The sequence below is a fragment of the Alternaria infectoria genome (assembly GCF_024043175.1).
Source record: "Alternaria infectoria strain BMP 0036 chromosome Unknown scaffold_13, whole genome shotgun sequence".
NCBI classification, from domain to species: Eukaryota; Fungi; Ascomycota; class Dothideomycetes; order Pleosporales; family Pleosporaceae; genus Alternaria; species Alternaria infectoria.
In genome coordinates this window covers 791,798-814,328 of record NW_026250702.1, presented here as the reverse complement: position 1 = coordinate 814,328, position 22,531 = coordinate 791,798, and the positions used below count along the sequence as shown (strand labels likewise).

Sequence of the window (22,531 nt, the reverse complement as noted above, 5' to 3'; positions counted from 1 at the left end):
CTTGTCGTTGACTACATCTTTGATAGCTTGCGCGCTAGGCTTCTCGAAGTCCTGCGGCTTGATTTGTATCAAGTCTTGAATCGTGGTCTATGCAAAAATCAGTACAAGATCCACAATATGCGCACGACGCGATGCACGGCGACTGAGCTTTACGCGTAGTCATAGCCACGTCCCGTCTTTCTCTTCCGCTCAAATTTTCTGACGCGCAGCGCGAAAGCGCGTAGGCGATGAAGACGACAATGAATTTGGGAGCAACTTACAAGTATGAACATGGTCGCAGCTTTGGAGGCTTCATGGATATAAGAGCAGAGAATCGGTCGCTACCTGGACATGGTGGATATAGACAATGGAGTTGATGGTGAGAGCCCTTTGGGTGACCACTGGCGCCGCGCTAGTGGTATCGATAAGGAACTTTTGGGATTTGCGGACTCCCGAGGCGCGTCGCATGTCCTGCAACAGCCTTCCCAGCGTTTTCGCGATTTCTACCTTACCATCATTCGCTTCTTGTAACTACTATACCCAATGTATTAGCACTTTTAATCGCGCGCAACACGATTTCTCAACCACAATAATGTCGTCCTTCAGATTTCCTCCTCCGCCTCCGCCGCCGCCCAAGGCTACATCCAGCGAGCAACCATACGCGAGTCAACGGGGCGGCTCTGTCCGAGGAGGCGGTGATAGGGGTCGCGGGAGAGGCGGCAATCAAAACCGTGGAGGGGGCTTCAATAGCTCTGGAGGCAATCCAAGAGGTGGCCATGGGCAGAGTCGCGGTCGCGGAGATGCGCGCGGCAGAGGAGGCCAGCGAGGAGGCTATCAGAACAACAGAGGCGGCGCAAATAACAGGGGAGGTTACAATGCCGGCAACGGACAACATCAGACGAATGCGCCGCCCAACAGCGCCTCCCCGAATGCCTACAACAATACGTCCTTCGCCGGCACCGCTCAAACATATGGCGCGACACAGCAGCAATACGACCCCAACGCTCTCGCCCAGGTCATGTCATACATGTCGACACCGGCCGGTGTACAGTCGATGGCAGCATACGCCAACCATATGACAAGCACAGGCAACGTCCCCTTCCCCCCGTCTCCACAATCCCATCAGTACCAACCGAGCCCTCAATATTCGCCGCCTCAACACGCCGGTCAGAAGAGAAAACTAGACGACCGAAACAACAATGCACAACAGCAGCGAAACCAAACGCAGCCAAGTTCGAAGCCACCGAGGGCCAAGGCCGCCGTACCCCCACAGGTGCCCAGCTTCGGCTTCTCCCTGCCTCCACCTCCCGTGGTGCGACCGGACAACAAGAAGCGCAAGGTCAATCTAGGGCTCTCGAAGCAGCCAGTTCCTGATGAGAGCAGCGATGAAGAGGACATTGACGAAGAAGCCGCGTATACGGAGAAGCTCAAAGGCGGAGGCTTCGCGTTCGAGCACGGGGGAGAGATGATCAGCATTCAAACAGGAGCTGAGGTCGCTGCATGGATCAAGGACAGGAGAAGAAATTTCCCCACACAAAAGAGGATCGTGGAGAAGGCAGAGGAAGCCGCGAGGAAACGAGCAGCCGAAATAGACTTCTTGCGCAGAGTCAGCGGCAAGCCCCCGAGAGAGCACCATGTCGACGACCAGATTCAGCAACCGAAGCCCCGCGAAAGGAGGCAGGAAAACACGATTAAGAAGGAAGACGGCGCAAAACGGGATGCCGAGAACCGCAGACAAGAAGAGCTCGCGGCTTTACGAAAGAAACTTCACGAGAGCATGTTGAAGAAGCAATCTGCGCCGAGCGTGGTGGATCTGGGTTTAGGATACGAGAGCGAGACAGAATCTGAGGCTGAAAGTTCAGTGTTATCAGAGTCATCTGTGGTATCAAGTTCCGAAGAAGAGGAAGAGGAGTCCGAGCCCGAGTCAGACGACAGCGACGAAGCGCCAGAACCCACATCTTCAAAGATTGCTCCACCAGTCATCCGGGTTCCTCCTCCCCCGCGGGCACCAGTCGCCGAAAAGAAAGAAATGAGTGTGTGTAGCAATTGGAAGCGCAACGGGAAATGCCCGTATCTCCGCAAATGCAAATTCCAGCATCCTCCAAAGGAAACAAAGCTGCAGGGATTGTACGAGCGCATGGTCGAGCAAGAGCTGGTCAAGGCAGACCAATTGGCACTCGATGCCATCAAATACTTGGGACAGCATGGGTTCTTGGGCTAAGATGCTAAGTGGACATGCTCGCAGTGCTCCGATAGTTCATTCTCCAATGACATATGTACAACCTTGGTTCCCTACCCATACTTCGTGCACCTTGTTCGCATCGACATCCCATCTAGCGCCGGGACCTATTGTTTCCTTCGTCGCGTCGGGGTCATCAGGGTATGTGTATGTTATAGAGCCATTGAGTACAAGATGTGTCGTCTTCCCGCTGTGCTTGTGTGGCGAGTAGTGCGCATTGCTATGAGGAAGTTAGTCTACATCCAATGTAGTAGAGCGATTGTATACTCACGGGCTGTCGGTCCACGTAAACACATTGTTGAAACCCCAAGATCGGACTTCGCTCTCTGCTTCTTTCCGTGACTTGACCATTGTGAATATAATTTGCGTTAAGAATGTCAGTGCTCATCGAACGATGATATCTTAGGCCTGGACCCTGAGTGACGTCGGTGGGCTTGGCGAGGCTGCAGAGGCACATGTCAAAGCTAGACCCCTTTCACTCAGCGCCGCAAACAAGGCAGCCCCCATTCATTCACCTTGCGCATGCAGCACACGTCGGAAGTTGCGTGTCAATGTCCAGCAGGTATTAGCGATGAGCGTGCTCCACCAATTGGATGATCAAACGCCGGTGCGGCAAGCCAAGGCAGGCACGAGCTGACCATGAGGCTATTGTGCCCGCGTCAACGTCGCGGCCCGCACCCCTCATACCTTCACACATGTGCAATTAGATCCCGCTACCACTCCACAAAGGCTTTGTAGTCGCGAAACTAAGTTGCGCATATCTTTGGTGCGTATTGCATGTATGTTAACTATACCCGCCCATCAGCCAATTGCGCAATTAGGAAGGAGATACTGACACCTCAGAGCCAGCTGAGCTGCCTGGATTCAGCCATTACTCAGGCACGCATACGCGTCCAGGATCATACACCGCTGCCACTCTGCACTTTGCTGCCGCCTACAAGCCCTCTCGCCGCCCCTCCTGACTTTATTCTCCCTTCGATCCCGCTGTACTCGTAACATCAACACAAGATGTTGCCCGACAAAGACAGCAAGAAAGACAGCAAGAAAGACAGCAAGCTGGGTACGCCCAAGGTCGACAACCCCGAACTTCAAGCAGGCGGTGGTACAGCATCCGCCTCTGTTGCAGCTCGCAAGGTCGATGCCTTATCACCACTCCTTACGCAACACCTCAAGAGGGTCTACGACCAGATCACAACGCGCTACGACTTGACGACAAAGAAAGGGCAACAGCAGTGGCTGGTCGAGGAGCAAGAATGCTCAGGTCAGAATGCTGAGCTTCTGGCCGACGGCTCATTCTCCAACTTCGCCAACTACTTCATGTCGGGCTCAGCAAGCGTCCTGAAGCCTGCGCAACCAGTCGACGAGTCGCATCCCATCTCCAACTACTTCATCTCATCGAGCCACAACACATACCTTACCGGCAATCAGCTGTCAAGCGACGCCAGCATTGATGCCTACAAGAACGTCCTGATGCGAGGATGTCGCTGCGTCGAGGTCGATGTCTGGGACGGAGACGAGCTTTCCGACTCCAGCTCTGACGAGGAAATGGCGAGAGGCAACCCAGGATCAAATGATGCGAGAAAAGACAAGAAGAAATCAAAGTCCGGTCTAAGCATTCGTCAAAGGCTTGCCCAGAAGTTTGGGAGCAAGGACAAATCCGAGGAGGAAGAACAAGAGGCATCAGAGCCTCCTCACGAGGACGCCAACAAGGTTCAGCCCTGGCATTCCGCTTCCTATACATCGAGAGCCGAGCCCAAGGTAACCCACGGTTACACTTTGACCAAAGACATGACGTTTCGCGCGGTGTGTGTAATCATCAGGGACTACGCATTTGCTGTGTCGAACCTGCCCCTGATTGTCAGTCTCGAAGTACACGCTGGTCCAGAGCAACAGGAGATCATGGTCGAGATCATGAACGAGTATTGGAAAGGCATGCTACTTGAGTTACCTCTCGATCCAGCGCAGGGTCTGCTCGAAGCCCAACTACCCACACTGAAGGAGCTGCACAACAAGATCTTGGTGAAAGTCAAGCGTGGACACCTGAAGCCAGTTGCGGCTGAACCACAACCTACAACGCTTGCCGCGCCAGCGGCAGCGCCCCAGCTACAACATACCATGAGTACCGAGTCTGCGGCTTCGGACGACTCTAAAGAAGCCGGACCAGATGGCGAGAACAACCCTCCAGCGCCGAAACCCAAGGTTATTGAAGCGCTATCACGATTGGGTGTTTACTTAGGAGGATACTCGTACAAAACTCTCGATGCTCCAGAAGCGAAGGTTCCCACCCACGTATTCTCTTTGTCCGAAGGTACACTGATGGAAGTTCACGAGAACGACCCCGTCCGACTCTTCGAACACAACAAACGTTTCTTCATGCGCGCATACCCCAAAGGCACGCGGTTGACATCAACAAACTTGAACCCTTCCGTCTTCTGGCGTGCGGGTGTGCAGATAGTAGCGCTGAACTGGCAACGCTGGGACGGCGGTATGATGCAAAACGAAGCCATGTTCGCAGGTACCGCCGGATGGGTTCTCAAACCAGAAGGCTACCGCAGCACGAGCGAAGCAGCGACACAGAAGACCGCGATAACTCATCACGACCTCAACCTAAGCATCGAGTTCTTCGCAGGACAAGACATTCCTCTGCCGCCCGACGAAGACGATCCAAAGGATCTCAAGCCTTATGTCAAGGTCGAGCTGCATGTTGAGTCGCACGAAGAGCGCAACTCTGAACATGTGCCCGGTGATGGAAAAGGCACCAAGACCATCGACCCCGACCTGAAGAAGGAGACCGAGAAGGCAAGGACCACGAACCCCGACTTCGGTGGTGAAATGGTCAAGTTCGTCAATGTTCCTGGTGTTACGGAAGAATTGACATTTGTCAGGTGAGTCTTATCTCTTTTCTTTCGCTACGTGTCAGGCACATGCAGGTCGCCATGAGAGCCTCAAGCATCAGCCTCTCACCCACCCACGGATGCTTCTGCCGCTCTTCCAAGAGAGGTGGTAGAATGGGGGTCATGGGGTCCGGTCGGGTGACATTGCATCATTTCGCTGCATACGCGCCGTTACGTTGTATGGCGAGCGTTGAAAGAGAGATTCCGAGTGAGCAGTCGTGGCACGGCTGTTGAATGAGGGTCGGGATCACTGCACCTGTAGATCGCCGTTATTCCCGTTCACGCCGTTCTAGCGCCAGCGCCTCGTCGTTTCTTCGATGACACCGCATGACTCTGCGTCTGATCCAAAGAATCGGTATTCAGCGTCGAGCTATGGGGCAGCTGCAGTACCAAGGCGGTATACTGCTGTGGCTTCCGTCCATCGGCCGTCTCGTAACCGCTTCAATTTGCAGCGAGAATAGCTTTGTTCCGTCCATCGGCCGTCTCGTAACCGCTTCAATTTGCAGCGAGAATAGCTTTGCTATACGCAATTCGCCGTGAGCGCGATGCTTCCCCACGACACGCCATTGCTCGCTATCTCATTCGTTGACTGTCAATGTCCATGCTGACCTCTTCCTCTCAGATTCAAAGTCATAGACAAAGAGCGCTTCGGCAAGGATGACCTAGCCGGTTGGGCATGCTTCCGCCTCGACCGCCTGCAGACTGGCCTCCGCATGCTGCATCTCTACGACTCAAACGGCGTCATCACCAAGGGCGTGCTATTGGTCCGCATCACGAAGACGGTCAGTACGGCTTGAATCAACTATATCTGTTATTCCTGACCGCTACTACTTACCGACCTATCTTCTTGTTTCCTTGGAGCTGGTGCACACTTTGTGGAGTGTGGTGTTGTGGCTAATGCTGTGCTTTAGTTGTTGCCGAGAGGCGCGCGGGTGCAGCGTGGGAACCAGTTTGATCATGAGAGTTTGTCGCGGCCTCAGCATTTTGTTCATAAGTTGTGGGGTGAGAAGCATAAGCTTGGGCTGAGGAGGAGGCTTGCGTCGTTATGACGGTGACCGATGCTCCGTCTTGGAGTACATTGTATGTTATCTCGGGTGTGTGTGTGGGTGATACACTGCGCGGTACCCACTCGATTTGCTATGCATTTATACATCATAAGAACAACATGTATCCTAAATCTCTTACGAAAACACACGCATGGCGTGTAACAAGATTCAGTCTCGTTCCATCCAGCCTTTGATGAGCAGATGTCGGCAGTTTCGGGGTATAGTGTTCGCACAAGTGTCAGCAAATGCGCGCAGAAACCAACGCCTATCAGCTTCGCGGAATGGGTCAGGGAGGATTACCGGCTCGAGGAACACAGGATCAATTCGCACCAGCAAGCACGAAGACTTAGCTGAAAGTGTTGACATCACCTCGTCCCACGCGGCAGCATCACCCGAGCGACAGCCGCGGTTTGTACGACACTGCGACTGTTGACACGGCAGTTGCCTGGACACATTTCCTCGAGGCAGACAAAAGCGACGCCTGCAGTGTGACTGTAATCGGAGGGCAAGGCTGATGATCACCAACGGCCACCTTTCCGACCTTATGCGGCTCTGTGGCGCTACCGTGCATGTTGTCTGGCTAGGGACCATCTTCCGGGTGTGTCGCTACACCCACCAGCTCGGTGTGTCGCTGCACTACAAATTTCCCCTTGCAGGTTGGCGTCGAGCCTGGCGTGGTTGAGTCGAGTCCTTGACGAAGATACTGTGATATTGGTGCGATGTCATTTCTCACGATGGTTACAAGGCAACGTTGTCCCACGATGCAACTAGGTCCGAATCAAGTGCCGCAGACCTGTTGCGCGGGTGTAATCGGATGGCTAGTGATAAGAAATGAGGGGAGTAATCAGAATTTGCTGGCGGTACGTACCTCGGCCGATGCTGTGTGACGAAGATGTTGAAACTCACTCCGCGTGGCGTTGAGGCTGTACCTCTTGGGTGTCTTGCACCATGCAAAAGGTACCTTGTTGGTTGTTTGAGCGGGACGCGGATGCATTTGGCCAGTCGTGGATACTGGTGCTGGAACATATTCAATGTTGCCGATCGACGGGAACGGAGGTCATGGGCTTTGCAGATGGCTCCATTTGTAGCCATCGTCGGCTGCTCATCGGTGGTGTATGGAATGCCCAGTTCAGACGTGATTCAACCTGTGGTGATGAGCTGGATACGAGCAAGCCGTGCCGAGCGGATGCTACAAGAGCCTTAGTTAGGTTGGGAACTTCTCTGAATTCATCGGTGTAGCGCGTGCACCAGATCAAAAGTGAGCACCGAGCGGCGAAGTATGATGTGAGTAGCTAGCTCGCGAAGTGAAGCGACTGACAGCTATCGCTCGGTGATGAGAGTGACGGGTGGGCCTCACGGATCAGACCCGGCATGCTGCGAGATACTCTTACTCTCAGCGTTTGACCAAAGACTAATTCTGCGGAGGCGATCTCTCGAGCCCGGTGTATGACTAGAGAGGAAAATCGCTGGGGACTATCGAACGTGCTTCGACAGTCTTAGTGGGTACTTAGCACCATATGGTTCATTTTCCCGGAGGTAACAGTATGTCTGGATCCGGGCAAGTCTTCACAATGGTGTACCCTGGTTAATCCCAATTCGTGGTAGCTTTGATGAATACAGCTATCGCATGACCATGAATGAGTAATTCTGCCCGATAGCTCACTTGCTGAAAGAAGCATGACAGTGCCATTGTTACCACGCGGGTTTATTCGACACGGTAAGCGGACGGAACGGCCCCTTAGTCTAGGGGATGCAGTACACAGATTAGCGCCAGATCAATGGTGGATAATACCCTCGCATCTTCGTGTGAGTTGTCGGGTCGACAATAATGACGTAGCATTTCCAACGCCCGTAATTTGTACCGTTGGTTGAAGCAACTGGGTTTCGAATTCGTACTGTCTACCTGTTGCCGAAAGGGTTTGACCAGCGATGCCAAGCATCGGTACGTGAAGGAGCGGTGTAGTGTTCGGGAGTAAAGAGTCGCTGTCGGGAGAGAACGTTTAGCCACGGGTCCTGCACGAAGAAACGAGACAGAGAATGCCTACTCCGTTTCAGCTGCGGCGCAAAGCATGCAGCCGAGATCGGACTGAGCGCTGTGCCACGGCTTTCAAAGCAGTTCATCAGGGTCTGAGTCGGAAACGTGGGCGCGAGGACAAAGAGCTTAGCAAAGGCACTGTTGCCGACACCCTTCCAATATCCGAAGGATTGGCATGAGAAAAGCCTGGGTAAGAGGCGAAGGAAACTGCTGCGTTTCGCTGGTTATAACACCGGTGCTTCATCGAGAAGTATACCTCAGGTGTAGTAGTGCTTGAGTCAGACGTGTTAGTCCCATCGACAACAGACCAAGTGATGATCCACAAGTAGAGGAAGCTTAGCGATGTCAGCAGGGTTGTCATGATTGGTCGATCGAAAGTTTGACTCGTGACTATATTGCACCGCACACAAGAGCTTGGAACGCACCCTCAATCTGAGGAAGATAGGGACCGGGGTTCGAAGGATTGTGTAGTACAAACGACAAGCCGTTATCTCAGATCGCGATCTCGTAGCTTGCCTACATCTTTCAGATGCTTGAGATTGGACAGCTCGAATTGACATCCGCTGTGAACGTACGACAGTTGTAGATGGTCATACCACGGAAGGACGGCTATCGGTATGAGCTAAGAAGCGAAACGGCGATCGCAGTCCAAACGGGCGGCGGGTCGCGGGATGTATCGCCAAACGGTTTGGCTCATGCAAGGCTGCAAAAGCATCGCGAGCCTAGACTGTGCAGAAGGGCGGGGATAGGGCGTAAGTTTGCTTGCGGCTGCATGTTGCAGGGCTTGTAGATAATCGTGGCTTCGTTAGCGCCGAACTTGACAAAATGAAAAAGCGACGAGGCTCAGCGAAACTGACGGTGCCGTGACACGCACGTACACTATCTAGCAAAGATAGGGTAGCAAACCATAGTGGTGCCATTGAGTTCTGATCGAATGATCTCAAGTTGGCTTGGCGATTCCGACTTGGTGTGATGGAAGCAGTACTGTTTCATCGCATATTGGTGAAGGACACGTGCGGAACGTATCTTTTCGTCGTCAGCGTCAAATTGATCCATTACGATATGCAGCTGAGCTCCTTGCGTACCGGTATTGGTTCCGCAGTCCAAATCTTTGTGGCACCAGTGTATACAGCCGTTGACAGCCTCTAGAGCGACTTGCGGTTAGGTAGACGATCTGGAAGTTTAGCGTCCCCGGGATACTGGTTGACATGTACCTTTCCATATGCTCCCAGGCAGGTGGATAGACATGGCGCAGGCATTTTCTGATCTGCTCTCGTTGGAGGTGTACAACGCACCATGCACATCGTGCAGGTCAGAGGCACAGGAGAGAGTCGTCTCCTTGAATTCGGAAAACTGCAGACCGATGGCACTACAAGCGCACTGCGAAGCACAAGGGTTACGCTAGCGATAGAGAATCCTGGTGCACCGAAGCCGTTCGGGAAGCTGAGAATGTATAAAGACGCGTCTCTGGCCTAGATGAGAGGTACTCGCTCTGTTCACCTTGATTCTTTAGTGTCGCTCCACATTCCTTCAATACTCAAGTCGTATTTTGCTCGCCTCTCTCTTCTAGATCATCACTGTCATTCGCTTCAGCCATGTCTTCCAAGATGCAACTCCAACACCGACACCTACCCAGAAGCGTCATGTGGATGAACACGCCCATCGACAGAGTAGCCATTCCTTGTATGAATGACGCTGAAGGCATCGTCACTATGCCGGTGAGTAAAGAAGCATCATCGTCCTGGGCGTCCACTGATCGTTATAGGTACCCGGTCGTCGCTGCCCTGCCTGTCTCGAGCGTGGAGACACGGTCTGGGTTATCCCTGGAAAATGCTGCATTCAGTGCGGTACTCCCGTTAACTAGACGGATGCTACATCACAGTGAGTATACACTGAGGCGACGCTGTGACATTGACTGATCACCGTGCAGGACGAACGTAACTTCCGAACTTGAGCCTTCGCGTACTTTCCGGCGGTCGTCATGGCGCGCTTAGAGTGACTTCCGCATCTTGCGTTTGGGGGTTGTTTGTCTGCATTTTCAATTGTTGTCCAGTAACGTTGTACTTGTACTTGGATTGGTGGATCTGTAATCAACTCAGACGGTTCCATGTGGCTTAGTGCTGGTGTGAGCGGTAGACTCGAGCTCAATCTATGTGTGTCAACTTGGTGATCAGTGGGTGCCTGTTCTGGATGTGGCTACTCTTACCGTCATGTCCTCAGTGGATAGTGCAGAGTGAAAGAGCGGTTCGTGAAGTGCAGGTCACCGACAATTGTGAGAGTCCGTAAAAATTGAAGCGCACCCACGATACTCTGAGTTCCTTTGGGATTGACGTGATGGCGCCATCTCGCGCCATGACGACGTTTTCGAATGTGATGTAAACAAAGCTGAGCGTGGAAGGGGCCGATGGAGCTTTGCTTGGCGCCTCAGGGTCCGGGAAAGAGCGCCAATGAATCAGCAGCGGCTGACGCAACTGCGGCCACAGCAAAATCGATCGCAGCCTGTTGAAGTGACCAGTCCACGATTTGAATGTTAGCAATAGAGATGGAAGTATGACTGATTAGCACTGTGTGACATGCAAATACACGGATGAATTAAGTGAGATAGCTGGATCGGAAAACAGCCGAACAGTGTCCGGCGCGTGCAATGTCAGAATGTCAAGCCTGACTACGATCCCCAATAAACGCCTATTCATCCCAGCATATGTGGTGATGTATGCCAAACCTCAACGCCATATCCAAATATATTACAGATTGCCATTTAGCCCAGGAAACAAAGCTTGGTCATTATAGTCGTATTGTGTGGGACCGCAGAGGCCGGATCGTGCTTGGTGCGCATGCTGGCTCGGTCCTATATCGCGTCTCGCTCGATGCCCCCTTTACCGGGTTGTTGGGTGACCTGTGGAGTACGCGATGAGGTGTTCATTTCCCCCCAGTTTGCCGTTCATGTTGAGTCATGACCCATCGCATCTTATCGCGGGTTTGTTCCAACGAATCGACAAGTTTCTGTGCCTCGCGCTCCTTCTCTGGCAGTGCGCGTCGCAGCCTCTCTGCTTCCTGTATGAGACCATCCATCTCTTTCCGGTGCTCTTTTTTGTATACCTCCATCAGATTGACCAGCTTAGCCTCGGCCCGTGTGGATCGCGAAGATTCGTGTTGCAGCTGGTCGCTGATGATGGCTTGTCGCTTGATCTTGTCGGCGTCTTCGAGGCGCTTTCTCCGTAGCTCGTTGAGCTCGTCGTTGATTTGGCGGACCTTCTTCTCGTAGCCGTCGGTGATGCGCTTGAAGCCGTCTCGTGCTGTTTCGAGGTTCGTGTCTGCCATGCCCCTCATCTCGTATGCTTGCGAAAGCTGTCGTTGCGTCTCGGATCGTGTGTCGCCCAGCATCCGCAGCGCTTCTTCGGCTCGCTGTTCGGCGGACTTCCTTCTTTGTATTTCGGCGTCGAGTGTGGCCTTGAGTTCTTCGAGCTTCCGGTCTTTCCGCTCTATGGCTCGCGCATTGGTGTCGGCAAGCACTTGGAGATGTTGGTGCTCGGCGCGGGAGTCTTCGGCTTTGGTTTGCGCAGCCGACCAACGCTTGGCCTCATCTTCTCTTGCGAGCTTCTCGGCCCTGAGTTCTCGTCGCAGGCGGTCGTTCTCTTGTGTGATCTTATCAATATACTGTGACGTCTTTGAGTTGGGGGTGCTGTAGTGGTTGGGGCGGGCCCACGGGCTGTTCTCATCGGCGGCGGCAGCCATGGCGGCTTTGTCGACAGCTAGCGGGCCTGAGACGTTGCGGGGCGATGTGTACGAGGGCATGGTGGTGGTCGAGGTCGTGCGTGCTGGTGCGGCGTTCGCAGTGCGAGAAGTGTCGTCGGTGGTCCAAGCTGACCCGTTCATGTCATTCCTCTTGCGGGCGGTGAAGTTGAGTTCGGGGAGCAATGGGGCCGAGTCTTGAGAGGGTTAGCATCCAACGTTGTGAAGGCGCGTTTCAGGAAGCGGCATCGGGGGGCCAAACAATGCAATTGTGCAGCGCAGCGCGGACAGGAAAGATGTTTATGCGGCGCGTCAATCAGGACGATGGGTGATGCGCTGTGTTTGGGCACGCCAGGGGTCCACCCTAGCGCTAACTTACCTGGAGCCGTAGCGGCCGCGACTACCTTCCTTCTGCGAAAGGGAAGGAGCGGCATGCTTCGAGTGCGCAATGCGGCAGGACTGGACATCTGTCTCTGGATTAGTTTTGGTTTTTCGAGAGCCGTCGACCAAGATCCAAGATCCAGTGCTGCTGCTCAGCAATTGCCTACGAAAAGGCACGAAAAAGAATGCAACTGCAGCAATCTAGCGGAGATTGCGCACCACCAACAGATGACTGGGTTGAGGGGGACTCATACCTTGCTGATGGTCTTGTCGTGCTCCGGCGGATCTTCAAAAAACGTTAGTAACCTCTAATGTTCTTCACTCGTTGGTATTTGGCAGGCGGCGAGGTTGGGCGGATGAGGTTCCAAAATGTCGTGGTTCGACGAGCAACAGGAGCAGCCAAGTCAAAAGCAATGCATTTTGCAGTGAACACTAGTCTAGCCATTTGAAGCGCCTACAAACCTCCCCTTCACTTCACCTTGGATTCATCGTGGTCTGGTAATGCTGGTGTAGCGGTTCGCCAATCAGCGATGATCCCCGTTCAGGAACCCGCTGTCAAGTGGGGCGGAACCCTAGCAACTGCCCTACGAAACGTGACGTGTGCGTTTCCCGCACGAAACACCGTAAGACTGCTAGGCTCGTCAGCATGAACGCGTTCGTGCCGGGACATTGCGATGCTTACGAGTATGCTGGGGAGTCCTTGGTACTCCAAGATTCGATGCTTTCGCACCGAATTACCACCACGGAAGCCAACAGCCATCACAATGATGCCCATGTACTAAGATTTTGAGCCTACTGTATCCCGCAAGTCTGCCTGCTCCCTCCTTCACAATAATATCGCAGGCAGTATACCCCACATCGCACTACCAACGTGGCTGAGGCTCACCGCCCCCAGCATGACTGTGCTGGGAGTCACTGTGTAACATGGTTGGACATGATTTTCACTGTTAACAACGGCCGCCACCCTCCAGATGGACCTGGTACTGTCACTATGAATAGCCCTTGAAACATGTTTCCGTAGATTGGGGCTTGATGTGGTCATGGACAAGTCAGTTTCTTGGTCGATCGTGTGCCTTTCCACCGTATAGACCGAAGGTAGGCTGTCTGAAAATAAAATAGGGCGGCCAGGAAACAATGGTGGAATAGCAATACGACACTGAATACCAAAGACCGACTGTCAAAGCACAGTAACAGACACTACAAATGAAACGGATATCATTCCCTGAGTATGTACATCTAGCGAGCCAAATTCATCTCTATCTAGAACATGTCGGGCGCCTTCTTGACGCGAGTCTTTGGGCCTGTCACGGGCGTCTCGGACGAGATGTCGTTATTCCTCAACTTCTCCAGCTTGCGCTCATTGTCCTCGTACGCCAGCTTCTTGTACTTCTCGATAACCTTGTCCATTTGCACTTGGCTTCCGGCGGGGACGTTGTATGGCGATCCGACGTTCATGATCCTGTATTCGTTAGCCTCGCACTTCCATATCAATCCCCCATCCATGTGTGCTAATTCGCCTTCACCCCAAGTCATAGTTCCTCCTCCTGTAGGTCTGCGTGCCGCATTGTGGGTATACGTACTCTGGGAACTTCATGTCGACGTATTCCTGAGGCCGTGTGTTCGCGAACAGCACCCTGTCCTCACCCGCCTGCTCGATCATGCGCACGTGGTGGTCGTTCTGCGAAGTCCACTTCTCGTGTAGTCCAGCCGTCGCATTGGAGATCATGCGGGTAATGTAGGGCTCGTTGTTCTCGCCGTCCGGTCGCGACAAGGCGTATACGGCGATTCCAACGGGGATGACGCCAATGGTCATGAAGAAGCCATACTACATGCCAATTGAGTCAGCAATATTCTTCGTGTAGTGCTGCGATAATTCGAGAGAATTCCAGGACCCTCTGGGAGGGGTAAAGGGCGGTTGACATACACCCATGGGCTCGTCGGCGGCTGGGGTCGGGTGGCCGTGAGCGTGCTCATCGTGTGCGAAGCGGCGCGACTGGCGCGGAAGTGAGGTGCGGCTCGTCCGGGCAGCAGCCACTGCTGTTCTGCGTAGTGACTGCATCGTGAGGTTGCTTGCGGTCGTTGGTACCGCAGGGTTTCGCGATGATGCTGAGCTCGAGATTCGCTTAGTCAGACGCTCGTAGTGGCTTGGCATTCGCGGTCGCTTGCTCACGAACTTAACAATCATCGCATCTGCAAGTCACATCTCCATGAAATCGTTTCACGCGTAGGGAATGGTCTATAGCTCTGTTCCGCAACTTATCATCATATTGAGAAGGTGACCAGTTCATGCACGCGTTGACGTGAACTTGCGCCAATGGGAGCAGGCCATCGACACTCTAGTGGAGTTCTACCTAAATTATGGCGCATCTCGAGATATACCTGGAAGTCTGACATTGTCAGCTCTGAACACACACGCAATCGGTCGTTGCGTACTGAAGATTAGTAACTCTTACGGCCGTTGAGATTCCTTTGTTCGGCCCTTGGATTATGTAGCGGTCCTAATCGGGAAACGACCACCCGAGCCTCGGTATCTTCTCCGCAGAACACCTGTGGAGGATCTGTGCGGACACGAACTACAAACGCGACCGAGCTGTCTTTACTTTTGACTTCCTATACCATCCATCTCCATTCAAAAGAACCTTACTTTCTCGTCTCGTTCCCCAAATCACTACCGCGAAAGTCGGCCAAAGCATTCCGAAGCGTGCCATCAATTCATCAACTCCATCATCATGCCTTCGTATACATCGATCCACCTTGCCGAACGGCCAGTGGACGCTGTTGTCGCCGGCAAAACCTTCACACCAAAGCAGCAAGAAGTTCCATCGGCATCGTCACTAAAAGATGGCGAAGTACTTTTCCAGACACTCTACCTATCACTTGACCCGGCGATGCGCGGCTGGCTGAACCCAACGCGTTCTTACATTCCCCCGGTCGAGATTGGTGCCGTCATGCGTGGTAGCGGTATTGGCCTTATCGTCGCGAGTAAGAGCAAGAAGTTCCCCGTCGGTACCTACGCGACTGGTATGTGCGGATGGTCAGAGTACTCGGTGCTGAATGAGAAGCATGTTGAGTCGTTGGATCTGCCGGAGGGGGCTGTACCTACCGATGCGCTGGGCGTATTGGGAATGACCGGCCTTACCGCCTACTTTGGACTCCTAGAAATCGGCCAGGTCAAAGCTGGAGACTTTGTAGTCGTCAGCGGTGCAGCTGGCGCTACTGGAAGTGTGGTCGGTCAAATCGCGAAGCTGAAGGGCGCCAAGGTTTTGGGTCTCGCTGGTGAGGACAGCAAAGTGTCATGGTTGAAGGAGGAACTCGGCTTTGACGAGGCGCTGAACTACAAGGACCCGGAGTTTGCAAAGAAGTTCAGGGCTGCAACCAAGGGTCTAATCGATGTGTACTTCGACAATGTAGGCGGAGAGATCCTTGACCTTGCGCTCTCCCGAGCGAAGCCTTTCGCGCGCTTCGTCATGTGCGGTGCCATCTCCGAGTACAACAAGAAGAAACCTCAAGGGCCAAAGGTATGTCAAACATCTCAAGTTGTTGTAATGCGCCCAGCTAACTGAGCTCAGAACTACATGATGATCATCTCAATGCGCATTCGTATGCAAGGTTTCGTCGTCTTTGACTTCGCGGACAAGTACGCCGAGGCCAGGAAGCAGCTCGCTCAGTGGCTCTCAGAGGGCAAACTCAAAAGGAAAGAGACAATCATCCAAGGAGGCATCAACAAGGCCGAGGACGCGCTAGTGGGACTGTTCGAGGGAAAGAACACTGGTACGCCTGTCCAATAACCATTGAAAGAGTCAACGTCACTAACAACTGCAGGCAAAATCATGGTACAGGTCGCAGATCCTGAGGCTGTCAAGGCGAAGTTGTAGAGTTGTAATTGATCAACAATCGAGTCTCAGCAAGATGAATGATGTGTTAACTCTACGTGTAATATTGGTGAGTCCGTTGTGCGACGAGGTGCTCCTTCCACCGCGGAGGCGCACGGTCACACCTGACGTAGCCGCCTCCCTCAGGCGCGCGATCTCGACAGTCGAGCTACACTCGACACCCAGCGCACTCAATAAGCTCACCTCCCGCCCTGACAGCTACATGACCTCGCAACTGACACCAGCTTCAATGGCCGCGACCATGTCGACTCCTCGCTACGCAGAGGCAACGAGCCGGCTGGAGTCACTACCTGCTGAACTCCTCGAAAGGATCCTGCTCGAAGCGGTACGCGGAGTGCAACCCGCACTGACGGAAACAACGGTATCTCTCAACAGACGATGTATGCAAGAAACCCTCAGCGGGCGATCCCGCGCTTCCAAACTCCTCACGCTTAGATACGTGAGCCGCACCATTTACAACCACGCATGGCGCGCTCTTGCAAAAGTAATCGACGAGACCACCTTCGACTTATGCTCAGAGCAGAGCATGAAAAACTTCGTGGCCTTAACGAATTGCAAGGAGTTGACCCCGTGGGCTCGAACACTGACCGTCACTTCTCGCTACACCGAGCACCTCCTGCCAGAGGTTGGCAACGTGGAAACTGGTGGAGTTTATAAGCACGAAGACGTATTCGAAGCTGGTCTTTTGAATAGGACTCAGGCTATCATCAAGAGCGAGCTCGATTGGTACCCGGAGCTATGGTTGTCTTCCGATGACTATCACAGCAGTACTGCACGTACACTCCAGGATGCTGTTAGGAGCAGTCAACTTTGGCAACTCATTCTATCGTGTCTGGAAGCTTTGCCGAATATTGTCAACATCCATTACTGCGCCAGGAGAGTCGCGGGCAGATTCACCGAAGTCTTTCGAGAAATGGCAATCATCAAGGACGTCGACATATTTTGGTACATATATGAGCACTCAGACATTCAGATAGGTCAAGACCTCCTCCTCAGCGCCCTAGCGCAATCTATCGTTCTTCCCAAGAGACTCGAACTCGTTACGGAGATGAACGGATTACATTGCTTCACAATACAAGCTACGATACAAGTCATCAAAAAGGTCTCGAGCGAAGTCGAGGTCCTGATTCTCCGAGATGAGTTTGCCGAGGGTGGATCTCCACAAAATCCACCCCAAGCATTGTCGACCGTAGTCATCACCAGAGACACATTTCCAGCATTACGTACGCTCGTTCTGGATGGCTCCTTTCACCAAAGTACCCTCGGCGGCAGACCGCTTCCATCAGGCATCGACGTACCCACTGTGGCGAACCTCGTATTCAGAGACACCAAAGTCGACCACCACGCGAGGCTAATCAATTTCATCGCGCTGTTTAAAGAAACACTTCGCCAAATGACGTTCGTGGACATGTACATCGACAAATACAAGTCGATATTTGAGCTTTGTCGAAATCTCAATCTCGAGCGCTTGGAGATTACTGATAGTTATGGCGACGGCCCGCACGAGGTTGTGCTCATCACAGACGTTCCGAAAGCACTGTTCTATGGCGCCGCAAAGACTGTTGTTGTCGACCCACCAGGGCATATGGATGCGCTCGCCAGACGTTGGGCAGAGGACGAACTTACCGGCAAGAAAAAAGATGAACAGGTCTAGAGCCTACATTACCGCCAGCTTACATATCTTGTATACTTTCATGTTGATGTAGGCTGCAGGCCTGTTCAGTTTCTTTCTTAATTGATATGCTAGGGGCAATCTGGGTGTCGTAGATACTACCATTGAGCGAATCAAATATCTATGCAAACAATGCGCGAGCTTAGTCAACATGGTTGTTGACTGTGCCACTTTCCCCAGGATGTGGAAGTCGCACCCCGCACTTCAGATGCCCAGTTTCCAACACGACGCTCCACCTTTCTTTTCCTGTATCTAGCATGACAGAACCTCCGCCTTTCGCTTACGATCCGTTGCCCGCAGGCTCTATTCGCCTGCTCACTCCCGTCTCCAGCGAAGCCGCCGATGGCTACACCTGGGAGTTGCAAACGGTTGCTCTCGACCGACCCGACTTGGAATTCGATGCGCTATCTTATGTGTGGGGCTCTATGTTGGAGTGTCTCAATATTATCTTGAATGGCTGCGCTGCGCCAGTGCATCGCAATCTATACACTGCATTACCGTACCTTGCTCGCCGTGGCGATGCTAGGCCAGTGCGGCCGATTTGGATCGACGCCATCTGTATCAACCAGGCAGATCGTGAGGAGAAGATGGTGCAGATTCGGGAGATGAATCGCGTCTATAAGCAAGCGAAGAAGATCTGGGTATGGCTCGGAACTACAGCGCATCAAGAACACATTCCCGAAGCCATTCACTTTCTTCGACGTGTCTCTGATGAAAGGCACGGCAAACCGGGAAAATATGTCGATGAACTCGTACAGAGAAACTTCGACACCTTGGATGTTTCATTGAAAGCCGCACTCCATCATATCGTCCTCAATGCCTGGTTTGGAAGGCTTTGGATTGTACAAGAGGCGACTTTGGCGCGAAAGATAAGTTTTCTTTGCGGGGACAGCAAGCTAAGCTGGACACTTATGAGGACGTCTATCAAAGACGGACGGCTCCTTTGGGCCCTCCAGGATGATCTTCCCACATATGAGCATCTCTTACATCTATCCGATGGATTTACATGCGTTGAAACGAGATCATCACGACAAGATGGAACGGTGTTCTATCTACGAACTACGGTGAATACGGCTTGGAACTGGAAAGGGCCTGCTGCAGACAGCTATCAGGCCAACGTTCTGGCATTCGCCATGTTGATTACCCAACAACAACAGTACCTCAGACCTGAGGATCGCATTCTGGGGTTGTTAGGGTTGATTGATCGGAAATATCTAAAAGATACCTATCTCGATCCAAACATCGCTTATGTCTCGGTGGAAGACTTATTCACTCGATTTACCAAATTCATACTGGAGACAGCTTGGAAGCAGGGAAGCAGTTTCCTATGGGGATGGTTCAGCTGGACATTCAGAATTGATGAGCGAAAGCATCTACCGTCTTGGGTACCAGATTTCCTTGACTGCGAGCGTTTGCATCTACATATGGACGCCAGCCACAGAAGAACGTCTCGGTACGCACGTATGAAGCGATACCACCGGTTGCTAGGCGGCTCGAGACTAGAGCAGCTGGTGTTGACCGGGCAGGTACTCGATGATGTCGTGAGGGTGTTTCCGATGATGCCTTCTCCTAGCCCGACACTACATCTGTCATATGAGCCTGGGTCTGAAGAGAGTGATTACCTAATAAGTACCGCTATGTGGGAAGAGACGCTTGCTCATGATACGCTGGGGCGCACATGTTCAAGTGGTGAGAAATGGCCACGAGTAGGAGTCAGAGACAAAGACATCCTCGAAGAATACTGGCGTATGCTGATCGATCAACAAGAGTGTTATCGATACGAGACGATAACGCAAGATTGGTATCTTGACTTTCGGGCGTTGGGACAACAGCTGAGGAGTACTACTACTACTGGTACAATCATCCAAAGGTAGGCCATCCCTCCTAATATCAGTCGATATTTTCATGCTCTGCAGAAACAACACAACCATTACAGGTGCGCTTTCTCACAGTCTCCTGGAGGACTCCGAACAGGTTTCCAGTACAGCACACCGACATGAAAATGCGTACAAATTCTTGGCGGCCATGTGTGCGGTCTCTCAAAAGCAGTTCTTTGAAACCAAAGAAGGCCATTTCAGCTCAACGACGCAGGGTGTAAGACCAGGTGACGTGCTAGTCGCACTAAATGGAGCGCCGATACTACACGTCATCAGAAAGAATACTGCTGTCGGGAACAATGAACCAGAGACATGGAAGTTTGTGGGGGAGGCATATCTGCCTGAAACTGTGTACGAGGACGAGCCGCGGAGCCGTCCAAGATTGGACTTTATAACGTATAGAAAGGACATAGATGATGAAGACACGGAAGATGAAGATGATGAGGAGGAAGACACGAAGGGAACACTCGGAGAATCTGATGAAGAATTTAGTAGGAGGATGGGAGAGAGGAATGTAGAAGGAAGAGACTTCATATTTGTATAGCTAGATCAAGGATGATTCAAGTGATCAAAGCTTTGATGCTCCATTGCCGGAAAGAATATCTAAACGGTCAGAACTCGTGTGGCAGTTCTTAGGGCCTGGAAAACCCAGATGTCAATGCTTAGTATCTAGCCCGGAAGGTGATATCAGTAGCGAAGCGTTGGTAGGAGAGGTGATTGTATGCCCAGGTGTCTGCCAAATGGTACCTGCAGTGACGCCCCCGCGCTAACCCCACCCACGAAGGCACGTGCACTGAACTTTCAGAATCGCGCTACGATCTCCCTCCCCACTCACATCCCAATCCTCCGCCCTCTTCCTGTGAAGGCATGTTATGCTTCGAACCCTATCACGATCGATAACACGAGCCATGGCATCCAACGAGCCCGCCCGCGTTCCCATCCCCAAGAATGGCGTCGACTACCGTGGCAAAGTGGTGCTTGCGCCCATGGTGCGCTCTGGCGAACTGCCCTCACGCCTCCTCGCGCTGAAGTACGGCGCCGACCTGGTCTGGGGACCCGAAACCATCGATCGCGCCATGATTGGCACCACGAAGCGACTGAACCCGCACACCAATACACTAGAGTTCTCGCGCCTGCCGACTTCGAAGATCAAAAACCCCACCCTCGATCCCGAGAATCGCGAAAGCGTTTTGTACCGCATACATCCGGAGCTGGAGAAGGGAAAGCTCATATATCAGATCGGCACGGCGAATCCGGAGCTGGCAGTCCAGGCAGCCAAGATGGTCGCAGCGGATGTTGCAGGCATTGATGTCAATTCTGGCTGCCCCAAGCCATTCTCGACTTCAGGCGGCATGGGCGCAGCGTTGCTCAAGACACCAGACTTGCTTTGCAGAATTCTAACAAGCCTCGTGGAAGAAGTGGGAAAGCCATTCGAGATTGGCATTAGCGTCAAGATCCGAATTCTGGACACGCCAGAAGAGACAGCAGCATTGGTCAAGAGACTAGTGCGCACCGGCATTACGGGTCTCACAGTGCACTGTCGAACCACACCCATGCGACCCAGAGAGCGCGCGATTCGAGACCAACTCAAGATGATCGGAGAGATATGCCACGAAGCAGGCGTCGCATGCCTGATGAACGGCGACGTCACATCGCGCACCGAAGCCCTCAAACTCGCGGAAGAGTTCAACGTCGACGGCGCAATGATCGCAACCGCAGCCGAGAAGAACCCCAGCGTGTTCCGACCCGACGCAGAAGGCGGGCCACACGAGTGGAAATCGCAGTGGAAGACCGTCGTTACCGAATACATGCGTTTCGCGCTACAGGTAGAGAACCGGTGGGGGAACACAAAGTATCTGCTCAGTCAGATGATACCAGGGAAGGAGAAAGCGTATCAGGCGATGAACAAGTCAAAGTGCTACACGGATTGCATCAAGGCGCTGGGCCTGGAGAATGTTGACGACTTGCTAAAGCAGGCCAACGTTGTTGACGAGCATCTGGGCATACCGCAGAACGAATCTCGCGCTTCTAAGCGCGCTCGGGTCAAGGAAGCAGCAAATCCAGAGAGCGATGCTGTCGAGCGGAAGGAGAAGCGCAAGGAACGGGATGATGACGAGCCTGAGGCCAAGCGCGTCAAGGTGCCTGAAGTCGAGCCAGAAACGATTGTGAGCATCACACCACAAGAGATGACAGCTCCTTCTGCCTTGAGCGTATGAAATATGTAGAGATTTATGGACTGGGCGTGTATCTATTTGGGCATTGCAGGCGTATTGAGCATTTACGAAAGTGTGGGGTTCCCCTCGGTAGTATGCAGCCATGATATGGGACAACGAATTGATATGAATATATACTTTACTGTGACTGCGATGCACCACATGTGTTCAAACGACTAACAAAGTCCCCGATGTACTGAACGCTGGCACGCGAAGGCCTTCGAAGATTTGGTACTAGGGTCTGCTGCGTGACGGCTAGCGCCACGCTAGACGACCCCACTGCTACGGAGGTACATACTGTGCCACATACTTCGCTACCGTCTTGAACGTCAACATTCACTTTTCATCCTCACACTTAATATCCTTAGGATACATAAAGAGCATTCCAGGGCCGACAATGGCCGCCTCTACAGACGCGGTTATGGCAGATATCGGCGATGACAAAGCGCAACTCGGTAGTCTACCGAACGAGCTACTAAACCTCATTACAGACTTGGTGGTCGCTGGTGGCACGCCAATGGCGGCGATGCGACTGGTGAACAAGCGATTCAAAGCATGTGCCCAATCCCA

The 22,531-nt window shown here is 52.8% G+C and overlaps 8 protein-coding genes across 8 annotated transcripts; 5 read left to right on the top strand and 3 right to left on the bottom strand.

The window, feature by feature from the left end:
- Window positions 1-571: 571 nt before the first annotated feature.
- J4E92_007764 (uncharacterized protein) lies at window positions 572-2,200 on the top strand (the record flags this gene model as incomplete). The annotated part of the gene is made up of 1 exon (XM_051499127.1): window positions 572-2,200. The coding sequence occupies one exon, from the start codon at window positions 572-574 to the stop codon at window positions 2,198-2,200; it is 1,629 nt and encodes a 542-aa protein (XP_051350862.1).
- Window positions 2,201-2,236: 36 nt separating this feature from the next.
- On the bottom strand, window positions 2,237-2,569 carry J4E92_007763 (uncharacterized protein; the record flags this gene model as incomplete). The annotated part of the gene is made up of 2 exons (XM_051499126.1): window positions 2,237-2,438; window positions 2,490-2,569. 2 exons carry the CDS (start codon window positions 2,567-2,569, stop codon window positions 2,237-2,239), a joined length of 282 nt encoding a protein of 93 aa, XP_051350861.1.
- Window positions 2,570-3,226: 657 nt separating this feature from the next.
- Window positions 3,227-5,909, top strand: J4E92_007762 (uncharacterized protein; the record flags this gene model as incomplete). The annotated part of the gene is made up of 2 exons (XM_051499125.1): window positions 3,227-5,103; window positions 5,735-5,909. 2 exons carry the CDS (start codon window positions 3,227-3,229, stop codon window positions 5,907-5,909), a joined length of 2,052 nt encoding a protein of 683 aa, XP_051350860.1.
- A 5,203-nt stretch (window positions 5,910-11,112) lies between these two features.
- Window positions 11,113-11,988, bottom strand: J4E92_007761 (uncharacterized protein; the record flags this gene model as incomplete). The annotated part of the gene is made up of 1 exon (XM_051499124.1): window positions 11,113-11,988. One exon carries the CDS (start codon window positions 11,986-11,988, stop codon window positions 11,113-11,115), a length of 876 nt encoding a protein of 291 aa, XP_051350859.1.
- Window positions 11,989-13,566: 1,578 nt separating this feature from the next.
- On the bottom strand, window positions 13,567-14,119 carry J4E92_007760 (uncharacterized protein; the record flags this gene model as incomplete). Its single annotated transcript, XM_051499123.1, has 2 exons — window positions 13,567-13,765; window positions 13,887-14,119. 2 exons carry the CDS (start codon window positions 14,117-14,119, stop codon window positions 13,567-13,569), a joined length of 432 nt encoding a protein of 143 aa, XP_051350858.1.
- A 916-nt stretch (window positions 14,120-15,035) lies between these two features.
- On the top strand, window positions 15,036-16,181 carry J4E92_007759 (uncharacterized protein; the record flags this gene model as incomplete). Its single annotated transcript, XM_051499122.1, has 3 exons — window positions 15,036-15,824; window positions 15,876-16,077; window positions 16,129-16,181. The coding sequence occupies 3 exons, from the start codon at window positions 15,036-15,038 to the stop codon at window positions 16,179-16,181; spliced, it is 1,044 nt and encodes a 347-aa protein (XP_051350857.1).
- Window positions 16,182-16,428: 247 nt separating this feature from the next.
- J4E92_007758 (uncharacterized protein) lies at window positions 16,429-17,853 on the top strand (the record flags this gene model as incomplete). Its single annotated transcript, XM_051499121.1, has 1 exon — window positions 16,429-17,853. One exon carries the CDS (start codon window positions 16,429-16,431, stop codon window positions 17,851-17,853), a length of 1,425 nt encoding a protein of 474 aa, XP_051350856.1.
- Window positions 17,854-20,656: 2,803 nt separating this feature from the next.
- J4E92_007757 (uncharacterized protein) lies at window positions 20,657-21,964 on the top strand (the record flags this gene model as incomplete). Its single annotated transcript, XM_051499120.1, has 1 exon — window positions 20,657-21,964. One exon carries the CDS (start codon window positions 20,657-20,659, stop codon window positions 21,962-21,964), a length of 1,308 nt encoding a protein of 435 aa, XP_051350855.1.
- Window positions 21,965-22,531: the final 567 nt, after the last annotated feature.